The following is a 19416-nucleotide window of genomic DNA, read 5'->3' as shown; positions in this document are numbered from 1 at the left end:
AGTTACAAAAAAATAAAAAAATAAAAAACATAGTTGGGTGTGGTGGCATGTGCCCGTAGTCTTAGCTACTTGGAAGGCTGAAGTGGGAGAATCACTTGAGCCCAGGAGTTTAAGGCTGCAGTAAGCTGTGATTGTGCTACTGTACTCCAGCCTTCACTGTATCTCCTGATATGATTAATCTTGATCTTTTTTGTTTATTTGTTTGTTTGTTTATGAGATGGGGGTCTTACTATGTTGCCCAGGCTGGTCTTGAACTCCTGGGCCTAAGTGATTCTCCTTCTTTAGCCTCCAGCTTGATTCATCTTGAGATTGAGACCTATCATTCTGCTCCCCTGCTCATGACTTATGAACATTTCTATGGAAAATCTGAAGACTTTGGAGAAAATTATAAATAGCTTTTCCTCTGAAAAAGATTAGCAACTCCTGTTTGTATATCTTTACACTTCCTAACCTCCTTAACTGTTGTAAGCTCTTTGATGGCAGAGGCTTCATAGGGTCAGAGTACATATTAGGAACCCAGTAGATATCTGTTGAATTGACTGATGAACTGTGTATCTTCATATATTGCTGTCTATAAATTACGGGGAGTGTCCCCGACATCCTAAAGCCCTTCAAGATTTTTCCTTATAGTGTCTGTGGATTTGCTTTGAACTATTTACATGTTATTATTATTATTATTGTTATTTGAGATGGAGTCTCTCTCTGTCACCCAGGCTGGAGTGCAGTGACATGATCTCGGCTCACTGCAGCCTCTGCTTCTCAGGTTCAAGTGATTCTTGTGCCTTAGTCTCCCGAGTAGCTGGGACTACAGGTGCGTGCCACCATGTCCGGCTAATTTTTTGTGTTTTTAGTAGAGACAGGGTTTCACCATGTTGGCCAGGCTGATCTCGCATTCCTGGCTTCAGGTCATCTGCCCACCTCAGCCTCCCAAAGTGTTGGGACTTTTTTACATATTTTATCTAGTCTCTCATATGCCCATTAACACATATTTTCAAAATTTCTACTGAGCATTAATTTAAGGCTATCTGGTCTAAGGGAAATCATTTTAGTGTTCATCTAACTTTGAAATGAATTATACCTCAATAATTCAAAATGCTGTAACCCAATCCTATGAAATTATTTTAGCAGTTACAATATTTACTGATAAAAAAACTTTTTTTAAACCAAATAGACATTGGGGTCTGATAGATAATTTCAGTTACCTGGTATGGCATTATCATATTTAATTAGACATGACATTAATTAAAAGCTGTTCCTTGTCATGTTTCATGTTTTTCTATAATATTTACTGTCACTCAAGGAAATTGCTATTGAGGTAGCCATCCAGAGGGAAGCTGGTTATTAATTTAGGAGTTTCTGTTGTTTCAGTGCTGCCACCAGTTGGATGGTGTTGCTGCTTGGGTAATAATGACAATTATTTCAATTCAACTCATCAAATATTCACTGTCATTTATACAAGTATTTGCCTGTTTTCCTCCTGATCTACCTTAAACAGTACCAAACTTTTTTTTTTTTTTTTTTTTTTGAGATAAGGTCTCACTCCGTCACCCAGGCTGGAGTGCAGTGGTGCAATCTCGGCTCACTGCAACCTCCACCTCCTGGGCTCAAGCAGTTCTCCCACCTCAGCCTCCCAAGTAGCTGAAAATATAGGCATGCCTCACCACACCTGGCTAATTTTTTTTTTCTTTTTTTTTTTGAGATGGAGTCTTACCCTGTTACCCAGGCTGGAGTGCAATGGTGCAGTCTTGGCTCACTGCAACCTCCGCCTCGTGGGTTCAGGCGATTCTTCTGTCTCAGCCTCCCGAGTAGCTGGAATTACAGGCGCCCACCACCATGCCCAGCTAATTTTTGTATTTTTAGTAGAGACGGGGTTTCACCATGTTTGCCAGGCTGATCTCGAACTCCTGACCTGAGGTGATCCACCCGCCTCGGCCTCCCACAGTGCTGGGATTATAGGCGTGAGCCACTGTGTCCGGCCAATTTTTTGTATTTTTAGTAGAGATGAGGTTTCACCATGTTGCCCAGGCTGGTCTCAAATTCCTAAGCTCAAGCGATGCACCTGCCTTGGCCTCCCAAAGTGCTGGGATTATAGGCGTGAGCCACCATGCCCGCCCAGCAGGACCAAATTTAACAAAACAATTCCTAGGAAAGAAGATCGAGTGTAGAGCAGATAAATTTTTCCAAAGCTGAACTTCTGCCACATTCTGAACCGTACTTCCTAGAGGGTTAAGTTTTTGCTAAGGACCTCAATTGGGAGTCAGTGCCAGGTTGGGATGTGCTGTGTGGTAGAAGGAAGACTCTAGTATCTATAGCTGGACTTTATTTCTGGCTTTCCCCTCTGTGCCAGAACCCTTCCATTTCTTAGTCCTTGGTTTTGGTACAAAAGCTGCCGCCACTAACTTCCTTTCTTCCCACCTCCCCACATCCAGTCTTTTCTCTCCTAATCTAGCAGAAATGTGGAAGAAAGTCTTTTCCTCTTAATTTGAGCCAAAGCACAATTAGAACTTTTAGTAGTAACTTTTACCTAGAAAATGAATGGAAAATGAAAACACAAAGGTCTGAAAGAGTCCAGACGTCTGATCTGGATCCAGATGAGTCTGGCTTGCACATATTATGGGACACTCTAGTACCTTTTCCTCATTTCAAGCCTGTTGGGGTATCTTGTCTAAAAGTACTCCTTTTTCAGGTCTAGGACAGGGGTTGGCATACTATGGCCATGGGCCAATTCTGGCTTGCTGCCTGTTTTTGTAAAGCTCTGTTGGAACACAGCCACTTGATTTGTTTACATATTGTCTGTGGCTGCTTTTGTGCTACAAACAGGAGAGTCAAGTAGTTGCAACAGGGACTGGATAGGCCACAAAGCCAAAAATGTTAACTATCTGGCCCTTTATAGAAAAAGTTTGCTGACCTCTGATCTAGGGCATTTCTTCTTTTTAGTGCCTTCTTTAGTTCATCTCCTTAAAGGAAGGGAAAGGAAGTCTGATAACGTCCCTTAGTCACAGATTGATTATTAATTTGAATTATTTTATTTTATTTTGAGACAGGATCTCGTTCTGTCACCCAGGCTGGAGTGTAGTGGCATGATCTTGGCTCACTGCAACCTCTGCCTCCCGGATTCAAGCGATTCTTGTGCCTCAGTCTCCTGAGTAGCTGGGATTACAGGCGTGTGCCACCATGCCTGGTTAATTTTTGTATTTTTTGTAGAGACTGGGTTTCATCACGTTTCCCAGGCTGGACTCGAACTCTTGGACTCAAGCAATCCTCCAACCTTGGCCTCCCAAAATGCTGGGATTACAGGCATGAGCCACCATGCCGGCCTAGTTATTTTTTTTTTTGATAGGTTAATGGACACCTTGTGTAGGTGAATTAAATGATTATTCTATATAGCTATGCATTATCATATGAGAGTATCACCGTGTTTGTACGGCAGTATGGCTGTGTTTGCATTCTTCTTACCTCTTGTTAAAAATGGGGTGTGTGGGCTGGGCACAGTGGCTCACGCCTGTAATCCCAGCACTTTGGGAGGCCGAGGCAGGCAGATCACCTGAGGTCAGGAGTTCGAGACCAGCCTGACCAACATGGTGAAACCCCGTCTCTACTAAAAATACAAAAATTAGCCGGGCATCGTGGTGCATGCCTGTAATCTCAGCCACTCGGGAGGCTGAGGCAGGAGAATCGCTTGAATCTGGGAGGTGGAGGTTGCAGTGAGCTGAGATCGTGCTATTGTACTCTAGCCTGGGCAACATGAGCGAAACTCCTTCTCAAAAAAAAAAGGGGGGGGGTTGTGTGTAGAGTGGGTTGGCTTATACCTTCCTAGGCTAGTTCTTGGTAGCTAACTTGCTTCTATTATAACAATAACCTTAGACTATGCTGCATTTGTGGGAACAGATTGAAACTCCAGGCTCCTTCTGGGCTATCATGAGCCCTGAAGTGGCTCTTAGTGTCTGGATCTAATTTGACCTTCAAGGGTCTTTACCTTCTGTTGATTTTTGTCTTCTGTTACACTTTAGCTAATGTACTCTGTTTTTGCCACACTTATTTTCTTGAGGGCTACTTGGATCTTCAGCTTTTCTTGTTTGTTTGTTTGTTTTCTTCTTGTTGTTTTGAGATGCAGTCTTGCTCTGTTGCCCAGGCTGGAATGCAGTGGCATGATCACAGCTCACTGCAGCCTTGACCTCCTTGGCTCAAGTGATCCTCCCACCTCAGCCTCCCGAGTAGTTGGGATTACAGATGCATGCTACCGTGCCTGGCTAATGTTAAAAAATTTTTTTTTGGCAGAGATGGGGTCTCACTATGTTTCTCAGGCTGCTCTTGAACTCCTGGGCTCAAGTGAGTTCCTACCTCGGCCTCCCAGAGTGCTGGGATTACAGGCATGAGCCATCTCAGCTGGTGGGATCTTGTTTTTGAGAAAGAGTCTCACTCTGTCACCCTAGAATGCAGTGGTGCAATCTTGGCTCACTGCAACCTGTGCCTCCTGGGTTCAAACGATTCTTGTGCCTCAGCCTCTCGAGTGGCTGGGATTACAAGTGCCTGCCACCAAGCCCAGTTAATTTTTGTATTTTTAGTAGAGATAGGGTATGACCATGTTGGCCATACTTGTGTAGAACTCCTGACCTCAAGTGACCCACCTGCCCTGGCCTCCCAAAGTGTTGGGATTACAGACGTTAGCCACTGCACCAGCCACCTTCTTAATATATTTAATTATTGTATTTGTGTTTACATTTATGTAAATGGGTTACTTGCCTATGAAACTGTTAAGAACATTTATTTTTCAGTATTTTTTCTAGTACCTAATACCGAATTAGAAAGTACTTTATAAGAGTCTTTTGGCTAATTGATATCTCTTCCCTCAAAGGTCTCCCAACATTTGATTCGTCCTCTGATGGGCATGAGTCTGGCATTACAGTGCCAAGTGAGGGAGCTAGCAACATTACTTCATATGAAAGACCTAGAGATCCAAGACTACCAGGAGAGTGGGGCTACGCTGATTCGAGGTGAGAGGACATTCTTGGAGGAGTTGGATGGGGAGTGTTAAAAATAGTCAAAGGGTTTTAGCAAAGAGGGAGACTCCTTTGCATTAGAGAAGTGCCTCCCCCAGGATGGGTGCTGAATACTAACCAGAAACTGGAGTCTTGATATTAGGTGACTCTTTTTTGTTTGTTTGTTTTGGAGATGGAGTCTCGCTCTGTCAACTAGGCTGGAGTGTAGTGGTATGATCTCAGCTCACTGCAACTTCCGCCTCCTGGGCTCAAGCAATTCTCCTGCCTCAGCCTCCCGAGTAGCTGGGATTGTAGACGCACGCCACCACGCCTGGATAATTTTTTTGTATTTTTAATAGAGACGGGGTTTCACCATGTTGGTCAGGCTGGTCTCGAACTCCTGACCTCAAGTGATCTGCCTGCCTTGGCCTCCCAAAGTGCTGGGATTACAGGCGTGAGCCACCGTGCCTGGCCTAGGCGACACTTTTCTCTGCCTCAAGTACCTGGCTGCAGCCCAAGTGGCCAATAGAAGCTGTAACCGAGTCCAGACATGCCCTAGGCAATGGCAGGGAAAGACTTTGGAAAGGAGCCAATAGCTATACAGAAGTGTACCAGAGCAACATGGACTTGGGAGTTTAGGAAGCTTCATGGCTCCAACTTCAGAATAAAAATTCAATTTGGCCTTTGTTTTTGTGGCAGGAAAAACTCACTGTTTGCCCACATGCTCTCAGCCCTTCTTCTCCCACTGAACTACGTGTCTCTGCATGATGCACCTTCCTCCTCTTTCCTAAGTAGCCCTGTTCTGTTCCCTTTCCATCAGGTAAGAAACTCATCCTATATGACTCATATTTCTTTTTTCTGATCCTTCTTATTACAGATCGATTGAAGACAGAACCATTTGAAGAAAATTCCTTCTTGGAACAATTTATGATAGAGGTAAGTTATTTGTTATTTTCTTGTGTGTCTTTGCCCTACTTCCTCTTTCCAGGTGCCTGAGTGGCCACTTGTGTTTTGGGTGTTAGGTGGCTTGTGTGGTTGGAATGCCCTTTGTCCAAAAAAGTTGCCCATAGAAAGTCTGATAAGGCTTGAGATGTACTTAGGGAGGATGAGGGAAAAAACGGGGAAAGAACGTAAGAGGCGGAAGTGGGCTGATTGATATTTATAAAACATCTCTGTTAAAGTACCAGGGATTTCATTTGGAATTCTCTAACCTTGGAAAGGTTGATTGACCAGTTATTAAATTTTTGCTTGTTGAGATCTGGTCATAAGGTCTGGACTGTGGAGCAGAAGGGTAGGCGTCATTACTTGTCTAGGCCCTTTCAGGATCCAGCAGGAGAGGAAGGTAAAAAGCTTAGGGCTACCATTTGGGGGCTGTCTTGTGGGCACAGTAGGTTGTGGAAAATCACAGTGTTTATACAAGGGGACTGGCAAAGGAATGAATGGGGAGTAGATAATTGTGGCCTGTCAGAAGCTCCTGCCTAGGTTTCCCTTCTAAGGACTGAGCTCAGCCAAAAGAAACATCTATTAAATGCCAAATAGGGAAAGTATTAATAATAGTGACCTTTGATAATGCCAGTCACTATTGATCTTCTCCTTCCCTCCCTCTTCTGTGACTTGTTGGTTGTACAGTTAGTACCTTAGTATTATTGCCCCATTTTCTTTTTTCTTTTTTTTTTTTTTGAGATGGAGTTTCACTCTTGTTGTCCAGGCTGGAGTGCAATGGTGTGATCTCGGCTCACAGCAACCTCCGCCTCCTGGGTTCAAGTGATTATCCTGCCTCAACCTCCTGAGTAGCTGAGATTACAGGCATGTGCCACCACACCCAGCTAATTTTGTATTTTTAGTAGAGATGGGATTTCTCCATGTTGGTCAGGCTGGTCTGGAACTCCCGACCTCAGGTGACCACCCGCTTCGGCCTCCCAAAGTGCTGGGATTACAAGTGTGAGCCACTGTGCCCGGCCTATTGCCCCATTTTCTAATTATATATGTTACCCAAGTTGGTACTTTATCATGTAAGTAAATAATGCTATTATAATCTGGTATTGTGTATAGATTATTTGTATTTCTTTATTGTCTTCTAGATTAATCTGTAAGCTCTTTGTGGACAAGATCTGTGTCCCATACCTCTTTTGAACCCTAAATTAGCACTTTTTAAAGGGCTAGGCATAAAGCAGGTATTCTTTATTTGGCACCTCCTGTTCTGCCTCTGTGCATTGACTGAGCTACAATGCTTGGGGTCTAAACACTAAAAGCAAAAAATGTGAGGTAGGTGCTCAGTCCAGGTACTGAAGCAATTGTAAGTCTGGAGAAGAAGGAAAACTTGTATTGCTAAGTCCTGAAAGAGAAAAGGTTTCAAGTCTTTTTGTTGTTGTTGTTGTTTTTGAAATGAAGCCTCACTTGCTCTGTCACCCAGACTGGAGTGCCATGGCACAGTCTTGGCTCATTGCAACCTCCCTCTCCCAGGTTCAAGGAATTCTCCTGCCTCAGCCTCCCAAGTAGCTGGGATTACAGGTGCGCGCCACCACACCCAGCTAATTTTTGTATTTTTAGTAGAAACAGGGTTTCACCATGTTGATCAGGCTGTTCTTGAACTCCTGGCCTCAAATGATCCACCCTCCTTGACCTCCCAAAGTGCTGGGATTATAGATGTGAGCCACCATGCCCAGCCTAGAAAAGGTTTCAAGTTTTTATGGGTAAAGAGAGACCATTAAACCTAAACTTGTGACTGAGAGAGATTTCTTAGGCCGTTTTTCTGTTAGATAGCTTCCCCTGTCTATAAGTTTAGGTATCAAGGCTGGGGATAACATACTGGTTCCCTGCCTCATCCCCTTAGTTAAACAATGCAAGGCTTGTTCTTAGCTCAGTAGAGAGGTCTCTTCCTGATCTAGTGCCTGCATACCTCTCCAGCTTGACTTCTTGACATTTTTCTCTATGTACTTTATGCCTTAGCTATATGGAATGACTTTTAATTTCCCCCAATGCTGTTTCATCTTATCTTTAGATACACATTCTTCCCATGATCTAGAATGTCCAATGTTCTGGCCTTATCTAACTTGTAAACTTCTATTAATCTTCTCGATGTCAGCTTCACCTTGTTTGGGAGACCTTTCTGTACTCTGCTTGTAAAGACTATTCTTCTTCCCTGCTACTATAGTACCTTCGATTATACCTCTGTTTTACCACTTATAACATTGTAATATTACTGTTTGTATGCCTGCAAGACTGTGGCTTTCTCCTCCACTGATCTGTGGACTCTTTGAGGCAAGGACCATGCTGAATGCATTTCTATATCCCCAGCACTGTGTGTGGTGCCTACAGGTAGTAAGTCTTCAATAAGTTTGGATTAATATTTTGATAAGTCTATGCTAGGGGGATTTTATACAAATTATGACACTGTGGCCTGTGGATACAGTGTTGCTTTTTTTTGGCTGGAGTGCAGTGGGGTGATCTTGGCTCACTGTAATCTCTGCCTCCTGGGTTCAAGAGATTCTTGCACCTCAGCCTCCTGAGTAGCTGGGATTACAGGTATGCACCACCACACCCGGCTAATTTTTGTAGTTTTAGTAGAGACAGGGTTTTACCATGTTGGCCAGGCTGGTTTTGAATGCCTGGCCTCATGTGGTCCGCCCACCTTGGCCTCTCAAAGTGCTGAGATTACAGGTGTGAGCCACCGCACCTGGCTCAGTGTTGCTTATTAGACCTGTATTTGGGGTCTTCAGTTATTCTCATGGCTCATTTTGCAGCTTTGGATAAATCACTTCTCATTTGTAAAATTAGAGGCTCATCGTTTTCATACTATGGGGTTGGGAGGAGCCCTGCGGAATTGAATGAGAAAGCATATAGAATTTAGGTGGCAGCACAGGAAGAGTATCAGTGTTTTGGAACCAGCTACTTCAAGAATACTGGTCCTGTAGGTTCTGGGTGGATCAACCTCATAGACTTGTAGAATTTTGTTATATCTGGAAAGGAAGTGAGAGATAGGTAGTTGTAGTTACAGCTTTCTATTTTATAGATGAAGAAGTTGAGCCTCAGGGAGGTTAAGTGACTTGCCTAAGGTCATATAGCTGTAGCTTTATGTTTAGGACTTCTCACATTTCTTGACACATAGTCTAGGATTATCCCTGTTTTGTTTTGCTACTTTAACTGGTTGTACACACCAGTTAGGGGAGACATAAGGGCCGGGGTAATATGGAATTCTTGTGACCTCTGGAGTCATTGCACTGTCCTCAGAATGTCCTGTATAGCTGCTAGAACTGAAAGGTTTCCTACTGGGGCTGTAGAACTTCTTATGACTACTGCATCTTTTTAGTTACTCTGCTTGCCTGGGGTCCTACAAACAGGACACAGAAGGGTCATGGGGTCACCCAAGACTGAACTGAAAGGATGTGCCATCAAAATAAGCAAGATGGAATAGGAAGATAAACAAACCAGGGAGAGAGCTCGGGATGAAGGCGCAGGGGGGGCCAGGGCTGGTGTCAGAGGGCCATGCGGTCATTGCCTGGGGTCAGTTTTTAAAATTCTCATTGGGATTATTACTAGGCGAGAGGCTATAGACAATAAGGCACAGGGGGGCAGTAGGGCAGGCAGGTGGCTAGGATACTAAGGCTCAGGAAAATAAGAATTGAACGGGAGTTACTTCTCCCTGTTTGGTCCTTTTGTTTTTCCACTCTGTCTAAGAGCCTCTGATTTCTCAATTCTGGGGAACCCAAGGAGCCAATTGATAGTGGCCTAACTAGAGGGGGATACTGACAATATTGACTCAAGTCAAGGCTGGGTGGGGTGCCTGTTGGCATGATCTTCATGGAGGCCAAGAACCCCATATAGGGCCTTTTGTAGGACTGGGGGTTGAGAGGCATCTTTAGGAGTGAAAGAAGAGTCAGGGACTTAGGGACTATTGTTACACGGCAGTAGGAACTGTATGAAAAAGGAAGTTTAGGATGACTGGGCAGAGCCCACTCTCAGTCTAGTCCACTGGAGGGAGTTCCTTCCCCTGGCCCTGTCCATGCCTCGCTCTCTCCATCTGGTTGCCATCAGGCTGTGTGGCTGCTGGCGGGCTCTTTATTTATTTATCCCAGTGTAATGGGGTGAGGAGGGAGCTGGCCTAAGGCTGGCATTCCAAGGCCATGCCACTGAGCCACAGGCGGTTTGCATGGGTGTGTGAGTCACTGGGGCTGCATGCTGCTCAAACCAGACGCGGCCAGGCTCAGGGACAGCAGGCAGCCCAAAATAGAGCCCCGCCCTCTACAGCTGGCAACCCCTGGCTAGGAATCAGCCCTTGACACCAAAACCTGGGTAGTTGCTTGAAGTTGGCTTCCTTTGGTAGGGGTCCCTTAGCAGAGATGGAGATTTTGCAATTCTCTCCTTCTCTTCTCTTCTCTTCTCTTCTCTTCTCTTCTCTTCTCTTCTCTTCTCTTCTCTGCAGTCGTTCTTACTGCTGCATTCTGAATGCCTTATAAGTCTTAATCTGTTCAGTATAATACCTTAGCTAAGAAATTAGGGGGCTATAGTTAACATTGATTTGACTTAGCATCCTAAATGCAGCCGTGGTTGTTATATTCTACCTAGTTTTAGTTACTGTCTTCAGCTCCTGTCTGGTTGCAGCCTGATTCTAGAGCAGATACTTTAAGCTATGAAGATAGTCACTGCTGCTCTTATGAAGCTAGGGCTTATATCGCCTGGGGAAGATGGGCAGTGCTTTAACTTGAAAATTCCCATCTTGTTAAGTTTGTTCACACTTCTACTTGGTTTCTTTGGCTGGCTCTCCATCTTCTGCCCGCCTCTTAAAGGTTAGTGTTTCCCAGGATCAGGTCCCTGATCCTCTGACACTTCACTTTCCTTCCTCTGGGTCATCTCATCTAGACCCCAGTGTCAACTATTGTTGGTACATCACTGAATACCAATTTTATATCTCCGCTGTGTTTTAGGCCCATATTTCTTTCTGCATATTTGGCGTTTCCACCTGGATGTCCCACATAAAGCACATCCTAAACATGTCCAAAATGAATTATCTACTCCCCCAGACTATTTCTCTTATATTCCTTATCTTGGGGAATTATACCATCATCCATTCAGTTTTCTAAGCTAGAAATTTGGGAGTCACCCACTTTCCTCTTTGTCTTTACTTTCAAAGCCTAATTTATTGACCGTCTTTTGAATCTGCCTATCTTCTCTATTCCACCTCCCGTTGTCTGAGATTAGCCATTTTTCTCTCCCTTTTCCCCCACTCCCCCCCTTTTTTTTTGAGACCAAGTCTCACTCTGTTGCCCAGGCTGGAGTACAGTGGCATGAGCTTGGCTCACTGTAACCTCTGCCTCCTGGGTTCAAGAGATTCTCATGCCTCAGCCTCCTGAGTAGCTGGGACTACAGGCTTGAGCCACCACGCCTGGCTAATTTTTGTATTTTTTGTAGAGATGGAGTTTCACCATGTTGGTCAGGCTGGTCTTGAACTCCTGACCTCAGGTGATCCACCTGCCTTGGCCTCCGAAAGTGTTGGGATTACAGGTGTGAGCCACTGTTCCTGGCCTTTCTGTCCATTTTTTGGCTTGACCATGCAACAGCCTCCTAACTTGTCTCCTGGTCAGTTCTTATTCCCCTGCAGTTGAACTTGTAGTTTTGTCAGAGTGATGTCTTTGGAACTGAAACTTGATTATGACACTTTTTGGCTTAGAGTCCTTTAGTGGCTCCCAGTTTCCTACAGGATAAAGTTCAAACTCCTTGCATGCCACACGTGATCCTTTATGATTTGATCCTGTTGACGTCTTCAGCCTGCTCCTCTGGCATTCCACTATAGCACCTTTAAATACCACCTTGTGGATGAATCTCACATTTATTCTTCACTGTAGGTCTTACCCTGAAACTCCAGACTGCTTGTTCAACATTTTCATGAAGAAGTTTAAAAAATATCTTAAATTCAACACATCCAAAATTGAACTTCCAGTCATATGCCCAGATTTACTTTTCCAACAACCCCCTCCCATCTAAGTTGATGGAAGGTTCATTCTTTCACTTTTAGTTGGGTGAAAAAACCTGGAGTCATCCTGACTGCTGTCCTCTCACTTCCTACAGCCAGTCCATCAGGAAATCCTGTTGGCTGTACCTTAAAACTATGCCCATAATCTCACCTCTGCTGCTACCATACTGGAGCCACCATCATCTCCTACCTGCATTATGGCAAAAGTCTCCTTATTTGTATCCTGCAGCTACTCCTACCCCCTCCTGGCCTATTATCAACAAAGCGGTCTTATTAAGTTACAAGGCACATCATGATATTCTTCTGCTCAAAGCCCTTCACTGGCTTAACACTTCATTTATAGAGTAAAATCCAAAGACTTTACCATGGCCTATAAAACCCTATATGATCTTATAGAACTCTCTTACCTTTCTGACCTCATCTCCTACAACTTTCTCCCTCATTCACTCCGCTGCAGCCACACTGGCCTCTTGCTGTTTTTCTAACACTCTAAGCATGCCCTGCCTTTAGGCCTTTACATTGGCTGTTCCCTCTGCCTGGAATGTTCTTTCTTCAGATATTTGTGTGGCCAACTTCCTCACTTCCTTAAAGTCTGTATTAGTTATCCATTGCTGTGTAACAAATTGTCCCAAAATGTAATGGCTTAAAATAACAGGCCAGGTGCAGTGGCTCACGCCTGTAATCGCAGCACTTTGGGAGGCCGAGGCAGGTGGATCACGAGGTCAGGAAATCAAGACCATCCTGGCTAACACGGTGAAACCCCGTCTCTAATAAAAATACAAAAAATTAGCCGGGCGTGGTGGCAGGCGCCTGTAGTCCCAGCTACTTGGGAGGCTGAGGCGGGAGAATGGCGTGAACCCGGGAGGTCTCAGAGCTTGCAGTGAGCCGAGATCGTGCCACGGCACTCCAGCCTGGGCGAAAGAGCGAGACTCTGTCTCAGAAAACAAAAACAAAAACAAACCCAAAAACACGTTTATTATCTTGCATGGTTTCTGAGGGTCAGGAATCTGGGAGCAACTTAGTGGGTGTGATTCTGTCTCAGTGTCTCTCATGAAGTTGCAGTCAGTATGTCAGCTGGTAACGCAGTCATTGTAAGATCTGGATAATTCATATCCAAGCTTTCTCATGTGGCTATTGGCAGGAGGTGCCGTTTCTTGCCATGTGGCCTGTCCGTAGGGCTACTCACAGGACCTGGTTTCCTCCAGAGCCAGTGATCCAAGAGACAAAGACCAAGGCCAGGTGTGGTGGCTCATGCCTGTAATCCCAGCACTTTCGGAGGCTGAGGTGGGCAGATCACCTGAGGTCAGGAGTTCAAGACCAGCCTGGCCAACATGGTGAAACTCCATCTCTACTAAAAATACAAAAATTAGCTGGACATGGTGGCATGCACCTGTAATCCCAGCTACTCAGGAGGCTGAGGTGGGAGAATTGCTTGAACCCGGGAGGCAGAGGTTGCAGTGAGCTGAGATCATGCCACTGCACTCCAGCCTGGGCAACAGAGTGAGACTCTGTCTCAAAAAAAAAAAAAAAAAAAAAAAGAAAGAAAAAGAAAAGAAAATGAGAAATGAAACCAAGACCAAATGGACCTGCAGTCCTTTTATAACCTAATTTCAGAAGTTACATTCTATCACTATCTCACTGTATTCTTTTTATTAGGAATGAGTCACTAAGTCTAGGTCACACTTAAGTGGAAGGTAATTAATTAAACTTCACCTCTTAAGGGGAGCTGTGTCAAAGAATTTGGAGACATATCTACATAGACTATATCCATCTACATGGACTACAACAATGTCTTTCTTCAAATGTTACCTTCCCAACAGAGTTTACCCTGGCTACTCATTTAAAGTTGTAAGCTCCATTTCTTCCTGCTGCACCTTAGCACTCCCATTTCATCTTACCATCCTCTACTTTTTATTTTTTCCATAGCACCTAGTTTCCAACATATTGCCATAAAATTTACTTATTTTATTACACTTATTGTTTATGGTCTATCTCCTGTCTGTTAGAATGTAAGCTCAACAAGGACAAAGATGTATGTTTTGTGCACTGGTCTAGCCCAAGTGCCTAGAACAGTGCCTCCACACATAGTAGGCACTCTATAAGTATTTGTTGAATAGATGAAGGAATCATATCTTCCCACTCTTTTTTATTTTGTCTTATGAATAGGCCATCAAATAATCACCTGTTGGTAGCCTTAGGCATAGGCAGCCTTACATGTAAATAGATGAGTAACCTATATTCCCATTCTACTACCTGCCTTATTTCTTTGACATTTATGTTTTCTGAAAAGCAGTCCCAACTTCTGGATGAAGTGTATATAAACCTTGAATCTTTTATTATTGAGAAATCTCAGAACCTCTCTTTTTTTAGAGCCAGTTAAGAGACTAACACCTCAAAAGTCAAAAGAATAAGTACCTAACAAAATCCTGGAAAGAAAATTAGTCATAGAATCACAAGGGCTCCACTTCCACAGTTAGAAGGGCTACCCTTTTACCACGTACCTGTTGTTCAATATGTAGAGCAAGCCACAGGATTCAGGGTGTTTTTTTTTTAGTGTCCATGTGGGCATCGTAAAAAAGGATAAGTCTAGATGCATGAGAATATGCTCCTTCCTATTGTGTGTCAGTTCTCCGACCTAGAAAAACTTGCAGTTAATTCATCCTTTCAGTATTCGGTCAGGTGCACGCGGGCTGAATGAGGTTCTGTGAGCATATAAGGTATGATAATATTGCCATCAAAGAGCTTACAGTGCTTAGTGAATGATAATAAGGGCCATAGTAGTGGAGTGATTAGAAAAAGCTTTCTATAAATGGCAGGACTTGAACTGGGCTTTGATTTAGGCTTTGATTGAAAACTATGTGGAAGACATTTTAGGTGGGAAGCACGTGGGCAAAGGATGGAAAATAAGAATAAGAATGGATGAGGATTAGTAGAAAATAAAGTTAGCAAGATAATAACTTGAGGCTAAATTGTGGGGGCCTTAAATGTTGGGCTGGCAGATTAGTGTTTTATTCTGAAGGTGATTTTCAGCTTTTTTTTTTGCCTGTAACACATTTATTTCTCCATTTAGTTCAATTGTTAACTGTCATTATGTGCTGTGATTCTCAAGTGGGGACACATCTCCTAGGAAGGAGATGGGGCACATTCTCCTTGCACTTATTAATTACTGTTGCAGATAGTGGGAAGCCATTGAAAGTTTTGACTGGAGAATTGACATGTGAAGGTGATCTTTAGGAATATTAGGCTCTTGGTCATATGCTTATGTGATTTGAAGAATAGTGATGCCATTGATAGACTAGGAAGATCATGGGTGGGGTCGGTTTAACCGTGGGCATATAAAAAAATGGTTTTCCTTAACTGAAAATATGAATGTACCAGTATGTGAGCTCTGGAATGAAAATCTCCAGGGAGGAAGGTATGGCTGTGCATGTTTCTCAACTATATTTTTTTTTCTGAATTTCACCTTCTCTTTGGGGTTTTCTCACTGTGAATCCTGTAGTAACCAGGGGGTACCACTTCTTTTTTTTTTTTCTCTCAAGAAGAGCTAAAAATACCTCTTTCTTTAATTTCCTTTTGCAAAGGCTTATAAGGGCTTATGTTTTCAAAAGGAAATTTATTAAAAATTTTAAAGTAATTTTTTAAAAAAATTGTTAAAGTTTTGAGAGAGAGAAAAAAGGAAATCAATATAGAAAATACAAATGGGGCCAGGTGCGGTGGCTTAGGTCTGTAACCCCAGCACTTTGGGAGGCTGAGGCAGGCAGATCAGTTGCGGTCGGGAGTTTGAGATCAGCCTGGCCAACATGGCGAAACCCCATCTCTACTAAAGGTAAGAAAACTAGCTGGGTGCAATGGTGGGTGCCTGTAATCCCAGCTACTGAGGAGGCTGAAGCAGGAGAATTGCTTGAATCTGGGAGGCGGAGGTTGCAGTGAGCCGAGATTGTGCCACTGCACTCCAGCCTGAGCAACAGAGCAAGGCTCCATCTCAAAGAAACAAACAAATCAAGAAACCAAGTAGGGGCTAGGTGTGGTGGCTCACGATCCCAACAGTTTGGGAGGCTGAGGTGGGTGGATCACCAGAGGTCAGGAGTTCGAGACCAGCCTGGCTAACATGGCGAAACTCCATCTCTACTAAAAATACAAGAATTAGCTGGGCTTGCTGGCACAGGCCTGTGATCCCAGCTACTTGAGAGACTGAGGCAGGAGAATCACTTGAACTCTGGAGGCTGAGGTTGCAGTGAGCCAAGATTGCATCACTGCACTCCAGCCTGAGCGACAAAGCGAGACCTTGTCTCAAAAAAAAAAGAAACCAAGTGGGAATACATTATGAGAAAGATACTGTCTCAAAAAAAGAAAGAAAGAATACAAAGGGGGTAAAAATTATCCATTTTGGGTTTCTGATTCTAAGAATTCCAATAGCAAAGGAGTTTCCCATATCTCAAATTCTCTTATCCTAAAAAATCTCAAAACCAGATATTACAAAATCAGATATCACAAAATCAGATATCTACAGGGGCCAGTCATATTACATAAACATGTATATCAGGCTGGATAGAAGACAATAGAGAGTTGTAGGGGCCTGTGGAAAACAAAATCATGCATGTCCCTGTATCTAGACCCGGATAGGCTAGCACAGTTTAACAGACTCCACTCCAGGGGGTTGTATATCTTACTTTACTCAAAGGAAGTTACCAACTCTGCCAAAATGAAAACTATTTTTTCCTCTGTTTTGCTCCATCAAACCCACCATTAGTCTCTCATTTGGTTTATTTATTTATTTATTTGTTTTCTAAAAGAGACAGGATCTTACTACGTAGCCGAGGGCTGGTCTTGAACTCCTGGGCTCAAGCAATTTGCCTGCCACAGCCTCCCAAAGTGCTGGGATTACAGGCATGAGCCACACTTACTTGCTTTAAATCTCCAGTCTAAGAAATCCATTTGGTTCAGATTTGATTTGTGAGGCAGTGATAATTGATGTTTGATGTCTTCTTTTCTTTTGAGACGGAATCTCACTCTGTCCTCTAGGCTGGAGTGCAGTGGGGTGGTCTCGGCTCACTGCAACCTCCGCCTCCTGGGTTCAAGCAATTCTCCTGCCTCAGCCTCCCGAATTGCTAGGATTACAGGCACCTGCCACCACGCCCGGCTAATTTTTTTGTATTTTTAGTAGAGACAAGGTTTCACCATGTTGGCCAGGCTGGTCTCAAACTCCTAACCTTGAGTGATCCGCCCACCTCGGCCTCCCGAAGTGCTGGGATTACAGGCGTGAGCCACTGTGCCCGGCCTTGATGTCTTACTTCTGACAAATACCTAGCCCTTTTGGGCCTAACCTATAAGCTTCATGTACCTCCAGAGCTTTTTGTGAAGATTTACACAGTTGAGTCTCCCTCCTCTTCCCCCTAGTAGAAGAAGGGTTTCATAAAAATCCATTTGTTACAGTATGGTAATTTAACAATGCCTTAGCCTATTTTTTACAAAATCAGTGGCTTATTTATAATTAGAGTTAATTTAAAAACATAAGATGAAGATTTTTTTCACATACATGTTGAATTTTATTTTATTTTATTTTATTTTTTTATTGAGACAGAGTTTCACTCTTGTTGCCCGGCTGGAGTGCAATGGCACGATCTCGGCTTACTGCAACCTCCGCCTTCCGGTTTCAAGCAATTCTCCTGCCTCGGCATCCCGAGTAGCTGGGATTACAGGAGCCCACCATACCACACCCGGCTAATTTTTGTATTTTTAGTAGAGATGGGGTTTCACCATGTTGGCCAGGCTGGTCTCGAACTCCTGACCTTGTGATCCACCCACCTCGGCCTCCCAAAGTGCTGGGATTACCAGCATGAGCCACCGCGCCTGGCCACATGTTGAATTTAAATTGATTATGGGACATACAAGTGAGAATGCCTAGGAAAGAGTTGAAAAACTAGGGTTGAAGCTCAGGTCGAAAAAAAGGGTCTACAGAAAATAGATTTGAGAATCTTCTGCAAAGAAATGATATTTGATGCCATGAGAATGTATGGATCTTTAGCTGGGAAGAGTATAGAAAAAAGAACAAAGGCCCAAAGATTGAGATATGGGGAACAGTCATAACTGGAAGGAGTAATAGCCAGTGATGGAAATGTGAGACAGGAAGATAATCAGAATAGCATAGTAGATTAGCCAAGAAAGGGTAACTAACAAATATAAAGTCCATACTCTGTATGTGCTAGACACAGGTGCTTTATCTAAGTTATAACTTAATCCTTACAACAAACCTATGAGCTAGGTGATATCTTCATTTGAAAGATAAAGAAGCAGAGGCTCAGTGGTGAACTAATTTGCCTAAGGCCATTCCGTTGATTTACCCATATTTGTCTTGACTCAAATCCCGTGCTATTTCCATCACCAAGGGTGGCCACAGTCATGTGCAGGAGAGAGGCCAAAGAGAAGGGGTAACTGACTGACAGAGGAAAGGCCATTAGGCAATTCATGGTCTTGGGCAATATCAGAAGAAAGCAGGCTGTTAAAGAACGATCAATGGATAAGGCAATGGAGACAATGAGTGTAGAACTCTTCACCAGAGAAGTTTCACAATGAGAAGGAAATAAATGAGATAGCTGGAGAGCTAGAAGTAGTTTAAACGAAATAAGATGGAAAGATGCATATGTGTTTGAAGGCAAAGGAGAAACCAGCGGAAAAGGAAAAACTGATGCCGATGAAGGGAAAGGAATGGTGTGGAAGCAGGGACCTGTGGAGTTGAGCCAAGTGAAAGGATTAGTTCTTTCTCTGGGATTTGTGGATGTCATGAAGGGATGGGTGATATTTTGAAGATAGATTAGTAGATTTCTGCATACTTCCAACTTCTTTCCCTCAGGAGATGCAGCCTTTTCATCCAATAATTTTTAAAGTCTTTTCCAAGGGCATTTAATTTCCCTGACTTAAAAAGAGAGTCAGATGGTTACAATGACCTTTCTGTTATGACAGAAATAGTGAAAGGGACAGAAGTAAAAGCACAAGCTATATTATTTTCCTCTTCTGAACTCTCAATGCTTTCTCTTTCCTGTGTCACTTATCACTTTTGCCTTGTATTCTAAGAATTGCTATACTTATCTCCCTGTTAGCTTACAGAGTTCTTAAGAGCAGAACTGTCTTGCTCATTTTGCTTCTTCTTCTAACTCTACCTCAGGGCCTTGTAGATAGGAGGTACCTGGTTGTAGCCTTTTTAAAGGTCATGGCATGAGAGGACTCTCTCACATTGGGACATGTTGTCTCTGGTTATAGAAATTAGGAGAAAAGAAAGTATCAAACAACTGACCTCTAAGTTTTACCTGGTCTGTTGGCTTCATAATTTTAACCGTATACCCAAAGCTTTCTCTTATATCCTTCACTTACGGGTGATATTTCTTTTGCATAGTGGACCACATTGAAAAGTGAGAGTTCTATAAAGGCTGAGTCCTGTAGGTTGGCAGCTTAGCTGTCCAGTATTTAGGA

At 43.4% G+C, this 19416-nt stretch overlaps 1 protein-coding gene across 6 annotated transcripts in view; it reads left to right on the top strand.

Annotated features, from left to right (window-relative positions):
* LOC129031824 (non-homologous end-joining factor 1) overlaps positions 1 to 19416 on the top strand; it is a 95783-nt gene that overhangs the window by 18816 nt on the left and 57551 nt on the right. For all 6 annotated transcript variants that reach the window (XM_063647991.1, XM_063647993.1, XM_063647992.1 and 3 more), the window contains 2 exons: positions 4856 to 4994; positions 5857 to 5915. In XM_063647991.1, the coding sequence (XP_063504061.1) occupies positions 4856 to 4994; positions 5857 to 5915 (198 nt within the window). The remainder of the gene's footprint in view (positions 1 to 4855; positions 4995 to 5856; positions 5916 to 19416) is intronic.

The sequence above is a fragment of the Pongo pygmaeus genome, chromosome 11, assembly GCF_028885625.2.
Source record: "Pongo pygmaeus isolate AG05252 chromosome 11, NHGRI_mPonPyg2-v2.0_pri, whole genome shotgun sequence".
NCBI classification, from domain to species: domain Eukaryota; kingdom Metazoa; phylum Chordata; class Mammalia; order Primates; family Hominidae; genus Pongo; species Pongo pygmaeus.
This window is presented reverse-complemented; position numbering and strand designations above follow the sequence as displayed.